At 34.6% G+C, this 12364-nt stretch overlaps 1 protein-coding gene across 1 annotated transcript; it reads left to right on the forward strand.

Annotated features, from left to right (window-relative positions):
* Positions 1–600: 600 nt before the first annotated feature.
* LOC136839045 (pupal cuticle protein 20-like) lies at positions 601–2180 on the forward strand. Its single transcript, XM_067104708.1, has 4 exons — positions 601–612; positions 1094–1272; positions 1307–1492; positions 1850–2180. Exons 1-4 carry the CDS (start codon positions 601–603, stop codon positions 2178–2180), a joined length of 708 nt encoding a protein of 235 aa, XP_066960809.1.
* Positions 2181–12364: the final 10184 nt, after the last annotated feature.

Below are 12364 nucleotides of genomic sequence, written 5' to 3' on the forward strand. Positions count from 1 at the left end.
CTAAGAAGAAGTGGAAATATATATATATATATATATATATATATATATATATATATATATATATGTGTGTGTGTATATATATATATATATATATATATATATATATATATATATATATATATATATCTATATAGTATATACATATATATACACACATATTTGTGCATATAAATAAATGCATACATACATAAATAAGGTACTTTTACATTTGTTTAAAGCATTCAAAAATTCATGTCTTCAAGCTTATGGAGACAAACCACTGTGGCTACTCAGACCCTCAATCTAAAAAGCTTGGAAAATTCGAACTCATATTAGAGTCCTAAATCCGCATTTCAATCAGTAATGCATAATTAAGGCCAAGAGCCGTCGGGTAATAATGCTCCGTCATAAGGTCGTTGCACCAAAAATCAATTAACAGTAAATTAGAATGAAATAAAACCTAATCAATATTTTCTAGGTAAAAGTATTAAAAATAGACTAATGTTTACGACTCCAATCTGGGACTGGAGGTTAAAAACAAAAGGGAAAGGAAGTTGAATGATATAAAAGGAATTAGGAGACACCGATGTGGTACATTCGACTCGACTCTCCCAAGCAACGATGGCAATCATGGTATGTGCTCCAGTCTGTAATTTCAGAAATGTATCAGATTACTCACATGAGTTTTGTAAACCCCATCTCTCCTCTCTCTCTCTCTCTCTCTCTCTCTCTCTCTCTCTCTCTCTCTCTCTCTCTCTCTCTCTCTATATATATATATATATATATATATATATATATATATATATATATATATATATATATATAATGTATATATAAATATATATGTACAAATATATACGTATAAATATATATATATATATATATATATATATATATATATATATATATATATATATATATATATATATGTATATATATATATAAAACTGTACATTCCTGTGTTCATTATGAAACTAGCAATATTTACAATACATTCAAAAATATTACATAACCAAAAAATTAATTAAAAAACTACATTTTTCACGTAACTATGCTACATTTACCAACACTTTAATTAATTTATCTAAATTCCTGATTACAATTTCTCCTACAGAAACAGGTGCTGAGCGTTCTGCTAGCAGCAATGGCTACTTCCCCCATTGCCGTTTGCTCAGGAGCGCCAGGAACCTACGGAAATTCGGCTGGTGCAGGTCCTGGCGGCTTTGCTGGGACGGGCATTGGAGGTCCTACCGGAGGGAACTTGGGCGTTACACCTTCTGGAGGCGCCGGAGGGTTAATTCCCACTGGCCTCGGAGGCTCCCTAGAGTCAAAAGCAGCTGGACCTCTGGGTCTGGGGGTATTCGCGTCCCGTGGTGCCCATAATCCTCGATCAGCGCGATGGTCCTCACCCCAACGGCGTCTACAGCTTCAACTTCCTGACGGGGAATGGAATCGTCCGTCAGGAGCGAGGTTATCCTGAAGGTGGAATGGTTTCACAACAAGGACAGTGGTCGTAAGTGACAGCTTGTTTGTTTGTGATAGGTGGAGTTGATATTGCAATTCAAAAATTACAATAACCAAATATATAAAAACCAAGTCCAAAATGTGATAACAGTTTCACAATTTGTGAAATACGGTTTGTTTTACATTTATTACAGATTCGCGTACACGCAGACAAAAGATATTTTCGAGTCCATAAAGTGATGACGGTTTAAAGTAAAGTTTTACCCACATGTCAAAGACTTGTTTACATTTATTACCGGTTCACGTACGCGTCGGAAAATGATATTTTCAGGTCCGAAATGTGATGACGGTCGAGAAGTAAAACTTTACCAATCTGAAAAATCCAATTTGTTTATTTCTGTTACAGGTTCACTTATCCCGACGGCACCCCAACAACCGTCACTTTCGTAGCCGACGCAAACGGTTTCCGCGTCGATTCTGACAGAGTGCCACCCCTTCCGCCCCACGCAGCTGCTCAGATCGAGAAGGCACGCCTGGAAGATACTGCAGCTGCCGCAGCAGCTTCTGGGTATCAAGTCTCTGGTGGGCCACTCGCCGGCTCTGGCTCTGTGATTACTGACTCTGGGTCTCTTTTGGCTGGCTCCTCTGGAGCTCTGGTGCCTCAGCTGTCTGGTGTTGGCTCTGGCTCTCTGCTGGGCCCAGCTGTACAGACAAGTAAACCCTATGGGAAATTGTAAGAAATATCACAACGATAAGACTGTTATTATCTGCAAGTTTCTTTGCAAACCAACACAATGACTTTGCCAGTTTCATTTTTGTCCAGTATTTCAACTTACTTTCTGACAATGCAGCGACTAAGTCAACTTCGATGATACATAACTGAATTCCTTCATAAACCATAAAAAAATTATGGCTCTAACTTTACTAGAAATAATGTTAAAAGTAAATTACTTCCCATATATTATCCCGTTTTGTCCAATACTGAAATGATTTTCTGACAGTACAGTAACTGACAAAACTTAAAAAAAAAAATAACCATATTTATAAGCCATAAAATATTGCAGCTCCAACTTACTAAAAATTATATAAAAAGGAAATAAATTCCACTATATATCCAGAGAGTAAAAGTGCAAATAACACAATTAGGGTTTCCTCGTTCCAAACAGTTATCACTGCAGGTGGTCACAAACTACTGATATTGCCAAAAATGAAAATGTCTACAACTCCATTCTTCTGAAACAATAATTAAACTATATCAATGCATCCTCCTTGTTTTCTTTGCATCAATGCACGCAATATATGAAATGTTATTGGTACCCATAGCAGTGACAGACGTACAATTATGGCTAACTTTAGCCTTAAATAAAATAAAAACTATTGAGGCTAGAGGGCTGCAAATTGCTATGTTGATCATCCACTCTCCAGTCATCAAACATACCATACTGCAGCCTTCTAGCCTCAGTAGTTTTCATTTTATTTAAGGCTAAAGTTAGCCATAATTGTACGTCTGGCACCGCTATGGGTACCAACAACACAAGCCACCATCGGGCCATGGGTGAAAGTTTCACGAGCCGAGGCTATAAGTTTCATGGGCTGCGCTAAAAGTTTCATGTGCCGTGACCGAAAGTTTCATACAGCATTACAGTATAAGTTGTGCATAAAACTCGATTGCGCCGAAGAAACATTGGCGCATTTTTTACTTGTTTATATAAAAAACGGAAATTGAAGACTAGGATGTTCATAAAAACATATGTACCACCTGGTCGAAGTTTTGTAGCACATGAATACGTTCTGAATGTACTTTGTAAACTCCTTACTTCAAAGGGAAGTGAATGCATACAGTTTCCAACTAGTACAAGATATTCCCTGTAACGTTAAACATGTTACATACTGACATCATTTCACTGCTTTTACTTCATAATCAAGAATTGCAAAGAAAGCTAGTTTTCATAAGTATTCAGGGATCTACCAATTTTTAGCACTCTCAGATCTTATGTCACATAGACTACGCAAATTACTGATTTCCTTTCTACCTCCTTTGATGAGAGGGGCAGCTAGAAACGGCCAATGAAATTAACCTTATTTCATATATAAAAAAAAGAAAACCCACTTAAAAAACAATTTTTTTTTTCAGTAGCACTCTGCAACATCTCACAATATCTATATGACTGACCGCATTCATAAGTAACTGATTCACAACCATCCACTCCAATGCTCTTAATCGTCTATTCAAGCAGAGTCACTAGAGCTTTCATTTTTAAAAATATATTAAAATACATATTCAGAATGAAATTAACCTTATTTCATCTATAAAAAAGAAAACTGACTTAAAAAAACAATTTTTTTCATGTCATCAGTGTACGACAGTTTCCCTTCAAAGCAATTACCTGAATGTCTTCAACTTTGAGGCTGCTATTAAGCAATCATCAACACACAATTTCGTTACTTTATCTCATGCCTCAGCATTTTTGTTCTCATTACACAAATTGTTTTAGATTATGAATCAAATTACCAAACTTCCTTAATTCGTTCGTAATTTAAAGCACTGACATTCATTCTCATCATTCTACGAAAACTGGCGTTCTGAAAAATTGCAATTCGACGAGGATCCTCGTCTCAGTAATAAATATTTCAGTTCAGTGATAAATATTTCCGCCAGAACGAAAAGGTCATGCCCTATGATGAAACGCTGTTACTCGAGCTAGTTCCTTCTGTACTAAGTACCCCTCTAAGGATTCTCTGCTACATTTTTTTTTTGAAGGCTAACCAAATCTAGCGCATTATCAAAGACTTAAAAAATGTCAGTATCATGTCTTTTAGTTGTCATAATGGAAATATGACGTTCAAAAGTATTTCTTAATAGGTTTTCTTAAACCACTGCACAAGAGGAGGGGTCGTATTTTTTGAAAGTTTTATTAAACAACCGGGGAAATGTTAAAACTTTTTGTGTTATTTCTTAAAATTTTCTTTTAATAAAGACTCACATCTGCAGTGCTTTGACGATGTTTACTCAGTCTATATATATATATATATATATATATATATATATATATATATATATATATATATATATATATATATATATATATATATATATATATATATATATATATATATATATATATATATATATATACATATATGTTATATATATATACACACACACACACACACACACACACACACATACATATATATATATATATATATATATATATATATATATATATATATATATATATATATATATATAACGGTTGTTCAATTAAAAATCAGTCTTGAAAAATTACATTCTCAATCACGTTTAATTCCTCTAAATACCATTAAGGTCCATGATTAAGGCGTAACTAAAAAAAAAAAAAGTGCTTTTATTCTTACAAGCACACGAAGATGACACCGCCAGATTTTTAAAAGCTTTCCATGATTTACAATTCGATACTTAGGCCATTTTTTTATTGAAGCAGAACCAAGAAACAGATATTCGGTAATTAAACGGTTTGCGACTTCCTAATAATCTCATTCAATGCCGCATGAACAATTTGCATTCATAAATAAATTAATCAGACGGTATTTACTGTTCGTCAAGTAATTAAAAATTCATTATGCTCATTATGTCAAGATCATCATGAACATCATCGATGATTAAAATTTTAATAGGCAGCTACAGTAAATACGAAAAAAAATATGCGCTGGATATTTTTGGGGAAACATTGTAGGTGTCATTCATGAAACACCTGAATGGAACGAAACCATACCTCCAATAATATTAGTTTTTTACTGTTCATTATTATTCTTCAGACGCTTAACCCTATTCATATGGACGTTGATTAATATACGTAAACAAACGTGGCGCAAGAGCGATGGTCATCGAAGACGAAAGGACGTGGATAAAATATTTCCTTTTGGCGCGAATACCGTCGATATTATTCGTCAGGTTTTAAAGTATGAAACTAGTAAACTCCTTGTGTTCGTGTGTGTGTGTATACATATATATACATACACACATATATTTATATATATACTACACATGTATAAGTGTGTACTGTATATATAAATTTTATATATATATATATATATATATATATATATATATATATATATATATATATATATATATATATATATATATATATATATATATATATATATACGAATCATGAAAATATGGAACGTGATGAATATATGTAAATAAAGACAAAATCCACGGAGGAAAGAGAGACAATGGAGTATTGCTTATTGAGTGCACACCATTGTTTCTCTGTCCTTCGTGGATTTTGTCTTTAATTATATATTACATATAAGCGTCAAGACTAAGGTGCTAAACTTGCAAAACAACTCTACAACTACAAGTTCCATCTGCCAATGACACGCTGAACTAGGAGCCAGGATTTCAAAACCAAAGACTAACACTGTTTACAAATTTTGCTTTCGGAAATGGCCCCGGTAATCTCTTTCCAGTAACATCATGAGTATCTCATGTCAGTCATTTTAAATCAAAACTATATAAAAGACGACTTGCAGATATCTTATAATATTATGATTCATCCTGACACGTCAGTAACTGGAAGCTGATCCACCAGAAATGAAAAGAAACCTAACATCTAGGATACGAGATCTGATATTTTGCCAGTGGATGAAGCTGGCTTCCTATCGGTCGAAATATTACGAATGGATTTCTGTGAATTTTCTACGAAAATTGAACATAAAATTATAGATTTATACTTTGCAAAGTAATCTGCACATCACAAAGCAGCGATCTTAAAATCATAAAATCAAATACTGCTTGTTAAGTCATGATTACTAGGTCTACTTTGTAAAGTAATCGGCATCTCAGTTAACGGCAGCATATATGAAGCTGTAACCTTAAAATCAAATACTATTCGTCAGTCTAATTGTGAGAATTATTATAATACACTGGCGTACAACTGACCCACTGCAACTCCTGCCAATTTGGGTTAACTACTGCTCCACACTAAAATGCTTTCTAATGTCATTCTCATTCTCAAACCCTTTGAATTCGCCAAGATTTGCTCTACATTTTAGTTTTCTGTAGAAGAAAAGTATTGAGACGGCTATTTGTCTGTCCGTCCGCACTTTTTCTGTCCGACATCAGATCTTAAAACTACTGAGGTTAGAGGGCTGAAAATTGTGTTGATCATCCACCCTCTATCATCAAACATACCAAACTGCAGCCCTCTAGCCTCAGTAATTTTTATTTTATTTACGGTTAGCCATGATCGTGAGTCTGGCACCGATATAGCTGCCAACAACACAGGCCACCACCGCGTCGTGGCTAAAGTTAGTCACGATCGCGCATCTGGCACCGCTATAAATGTCAACAACACAGGCCACCACCGCGTCGTGGCTGAAAGTTTCATGAGACGCGGCTGAGAGTTTCATAGGCCGTGGCTGGGAGTTTCACACAGCATTATACGCTGCACAGAAAACTCGACTGCGCCGAAGAAACTTCGGCGCATCTCTTACTTGTTTCATCACTGACTCAGTCTGGATAAGAGACGATATACTCATACAAAAACAATGTTTTTTTTTTTTTTTTTTTTTATTCTAGTCCTCGTACCCCTTGAAGAAGTCTTCGAGATTTTTCATGTTTTTTAATCACTGACTCTGAGTCATAACAGGCAGGGTTCGAAGACGACAAAACATTTTTTTCCCTTTGGTGAACATTTCGTCATAATTCAGAAACAGGTGAAGGAACGACAGGGGTTGCAGCTAGGGGCCGTAGGCACGCTGCAATGAACCTTAAGTAATGCCTACAGTGCACCGCACGAGGTGCACTGACAGCACAACATCCCCACTACGGGGTAAGGGCAATATTAAACTGGAGGTTGCTTAAATCTGATAATAATAATAATAATAATAATAATAATAATAATAATAATAATAATAATAATAATAATAATAATAATAATAATAATAATAATTAGGCCACAGAAGACACAAGACGAAAATTAGTAATAACCAATCCAATCAAACCATTCTACCAACGAAAGAAAGATACAATTACTGTAAATTAAACGAAGGAAACGCCAAATAAAACCTGATGTCTTCCCTGACTACTGACAAAGCAATGCACTTGCAAAACCTTGCCAAAAATCCCATTTTCCGGGTCGCTACATTTGACAATCCCGCCCCTGGTTGGGGAGTTAAATGCCGGCTTATGCCCAGGTGAGTCGCCACTACCTGAGCTTCTGCCGTTTTTTGTTTACCTTAAATGCGTTCACCCATTTCTCGTGTTTTGAACTGCCTGTTGCCGCTTCAGTTTCCTGTGCTTAGCTGAAGTTAAAATATTTTTTATAAATCTGATAATATACTTCTGATGTTGGAAGGTATACTATACAGTTATAAGTTTTTTTCTTTGTACGTAATACATTTAAATTAATATTTGTTTACAATACAGTTAAAATAAGTTTTTTTTTGTAGACAACACAATTAAAATTGCGCAAATTGAAAAGGCATGCCAGGATGATGCTGCTGTCGTTTCAACAGCAGGAAACACTGGTTCCTATGATGTCAATTCTCGAGGAGTCCTTCTTTTGGACTGCAATTCTCTGGCGATTGGTCGGGACAGGGATAAAACCTTCAGAGGGTGAATCTCAAACTAAACTCAGCCCTCTGATCAGCAGTCTCTCTCACCATGCAACATCCGGGGTAACCAATGGTAGCTTATACAGACAACGCAAGTTGCAATGACGGTACAAGTTGCAATTACGGTACATCCCAAGACGAAAACACGGTACACTTTTATTTATTAATAACTATTTATTTATCTCCATTGTACTTTGAAGTAAAGGTCAAACGTGTTTTTCTTTCATTATCATCTAAGTACCCTCTAAAAATTATTTTGTCACTTTATAAACGAACTTCCAGAAAGAGACAATTATTCGAAATAAAAATACATGAAAACTGGATATTCTCAGTACAAAAAAAAAAAATTATCCTGCACGTTGTTGGATATTAATAATATCCATTTCACTGTAAGGCATCTTACTACGGCAATGAGCAACGTAAAAAAAGTAATCATATGCATATTTTATTAAACAAAAATACGTTCTTTAATTACTCAATTCTAAAGCAAAGAATTACATACTGTCTGAAAAATATTTCATGTTTTTGGTCAGAGTGCTTCTAATAAGCATTTCTTCAGTAACTGTCTACAGATAGATAGAGAGATAGATAGATAGATAGATACATAGACAGAAAGATAGATATTGTCTATAGATAGAGAGATAGATAGATAGACGTTTACTGACCACAACATAATACAGTTATTAAAATTACAGGCGCTTGAATACGGTCCAACAAAAGTACATGAAAATGGACATATAAATCTTTAGAATAAAAAAACATAGAAGTGGATTCGGTTAGTAGTGTACTTTGTCATAAATTCAAGTATATCATTTCCCATACACAATTACTGAAAGAAATGAAAAGTATGCAATCACATAATGAAACAAAATATCTCAAACGACCTATTAATGAAGAAAAACTCAGACGTATCCGGAGTGGATTCGAGTCCTGCCAAGGGCGTAAGAGTTTTTTATACCCGTTTCTTCCTTTGGGTCTAAGACTTTGCAGTTACAAGCGTATCTAAAAATGGTCAAGAAATTGAGAAGTTAAGAGGTCCTTGTTACTATTGCAAATTAAAAAACATTATATAATACGTGTATGTATATATATATATATATATATATATATATATATATATATATATATATATATATATATATATATATATATATATATATATATATTATTATGATTAGCAAGAATTCGCTAGCAAACTGCCTCCCCCTCCTTTGTTGTTGTTGGTTGTTCTGTTGTGTTTCATTTAAATGATAGACCACTTTGTCTATCGACTTAAAAACAAGGGTTTAAAAGATTAAATTTCCCATTTTTATAAAGATCTTTCCTTCGAGGCAAAAGTAATCTCATTTGTCTAAAACCTCTCCTGAGTCAAACATCTGTGTTGGGCGCACCCTGCCCCATAGGAGGGGATAAAAGCAAAAATCCACACACACACGAGGGCTGGAAGATATGGAATGTCCCCAACACTGGCCCTATCGATGCCGTTGATTCATTTCCAAAGTATACACCAATCCAAGAGTTTCCACTGCTGGCTGCCTGCCTCGAGCCCCACACGCCATTGTGAGTTTCGAGGAGTCCCCATCGCCTTTCCCACGGGGCCCTAATCACCATGGAAGAAACTGCCCTCGGAAATCGGTCATCCACGGAAACGCCCTCGGAAAATGTATAGCCCCATTTTCAGTCTTTTTTGTTTTTATTCCCTCCGTGCGCCTTTGCATCGGCAGTATTAATTCTTTATTACTCCTTTGGCACCCCTCAGTGCATGAATTCATTATTCTTTGTCTCTCTCTCTCTCTCTCTCTTTCAGAGGATCCTATTTCTCTTCTTGGACTGTCTCTCTCTTGAGTTCTCTTCCGCATTTCAATGTCATTTATGTAAATACACTACTTTAAATCTCTCACGTGGTAATACTTCCTCAGTAACCAGAGCCCATCAGTCAACCTTTTACGTTTTCCTGCACCCACGAAGTCAGAATCACAAGGCTAAAAAATATTTCAAACTAAAACCACGAAAAACGTAAAATATATATATATATATATATATATATATATATATATATATATATATATATATATATAATATGTTTTGTTGTAATTTCCCTTACATTACAAATAGTTTCATCAAAAATATAATACCGATTCATTTCAGTACAACAACACACCACTATATACAGGGACACAACTAGGTCAGAAGATGTATAATCTTTTTTGTTTTTATTCTGTTTTGAAAGTGAAACACACATCCATCAGTCAACCACCTCCTGTCAGGAAAAACGGTTTTGTTACAAATATAAATATATACGTATATATATATATATATATATATATATATATATATATATACAAATATACATACATACATATATATGTATATGTACGCATATAACATCTTAGCACCTTAATCTATACATAACTTCTAAGAACAGTAAAATACAAAAAAAGCAAAGAACACCCAGATTCACGAGACATTTCTTGAGATCGTCAAGCTGTACACGTACTCCGTGAAAGGGCAGACAATGACAACGAATGCGGCGTATTACTATCACTTTTGGGCTCTACTCCATCACAAAATAACGAGTCTGTCGTACTCCCGTTTTCTTTCATGCACGAAGTGAAAAGTTATGTTCAACGGCCGTAGAATTATCGCGTTTTTTTTGTAACGCTGGATAATTGCATAATCTCTCATAAATACGCGGATGGTATGGTCAAACAAGAATGATTCTAATAAGCTTAAGGCACGAAAAACAATCAGTTAAGCAGAGAGAGAGAGAGAGAGAGAGAGAGAGAGAGAGAGAGAGAGAGAGAGAGAGTGGGTGGGGGGGGGAATGTCGAAGATCCTCAGGAAACAATTACTGGTAATGGTAATGGGATTTCTTTTTTTTTTTTTTTTTTCAAAACGGCGGCCAGAAAGGGCCTCACTTTTAGGTTACATTATGATCGCATATATATTTTGGCATTTTGGTAGTTTTGTCTATACATTGTTCAGATATACATATGACTAATATGCCATTATGTGTTGTTTAAGTAATTGCCAATCTATTCACTGCGTTTCTAAAGTCCAAAATAATTTTTTAGTCACATTTTTACTCTGTCAGTTCAACTCGAGTTCAAGAGCTTGTATTTTATCTCTTGAAACTTCAAAATAATGTAAGAAACATATTTTCATTTATTATTATTATTATTTTTTTTTTTATTTCTCCAGGCACCCAACAATTTTTTCATTTCTGACACACCAATCCCTCAATCATTTTCATGGAAGCCATCATTATTTTTTTTAACAGATAACATTACTTTTAAAAGAAACGTGACTCTCTTCAAAAAGACGATTTTCTTATAAAAAAAAAGTTGGCAATAAATAAATTATCATAATCTTCCCACTAGTTTCGTAAATATTTGGTTCTTAAAATAACCATCTTTTTTTCTCTCTAATTTGAGGTAAATTCCATTGACCTGAGCGATGATGACGATGGACGTTCAGAAATTCTTTGGCAATAATACTTACTCATTTTAAACATCCTCCTTGGGAGATATATAAAATTGAATATAGAATTTAGGCCAAAGGCCAAGCACTGGGACCTATGAGGTCATTCAGCTCTGATATGGAAACTGACAGTAAAAGGTTTGAAAGGTGTAACAGGAGGAAAACCTCAAAGCAGTTGCAGTATGAATCAATTGTTAGGAGAAGGTTAAGGAGAGTAAGATGGAAGAAAGAGAATATGAAAGGAGGTACAGTAAAAGGAACGAAAGAGGTTGCAGCTAGGGGCCGAAGGCACGCTGCAAAGAACCTTATGTAATGCCTGCAGTGCACCACATGAGGTGCACTGACGGCGCTAGGCCCCTACGGAATTGGGAGGTTCTTAACCTTTTTCAATGCATGCACCCTTTTCAAATCAGCAGTCAGTTCTCGCACCCCCTGAATTGCTGAAAAAAACAAAAAAGCTAAAATACAAAGTTGATATGATGTGTATTTATAACAAAATCACATTTTCTTAATCATTAGGAAATTGGGTGTAGGTTTATCTATACCTCAGAGCACTGCTGTAGCAATAATAATAATAATAATAATAATAATAATAATAATAATAATAATAATAATAATAATAATAATAATAAAATTATTATTATTATTATTATTATTATTTATTCTATTTTTATTTTCCTGCAGAAAAAAATAACATGCATATATAAAAATATATTTTCTTTTAATTACTCATAGGCATCCTCGCACCCCTGAGGAACCGGCTTCGCACCCCCTGGTTAAAACCACCGCCTCAAGGGGTATTTCAAGGGGTATTGAATATGTAAACAATTCTCTA

This window comes from Macrobrachium rosenbergii, chromosome 5 (genome assembly GCF_040412425.1).
Source record: "Macrobrachium rosenbergii isolate ZJJX-2024 chromosome 5, ASM4041242v1, whole genome shotgun sequence".
Lineage (NCBI taxonomy): Eukaryota > Metazoa > Arthropoda > Malacostraca > Decapoda > Palaemonidae > Macrobrachium > Macrobrachium rosenbergii.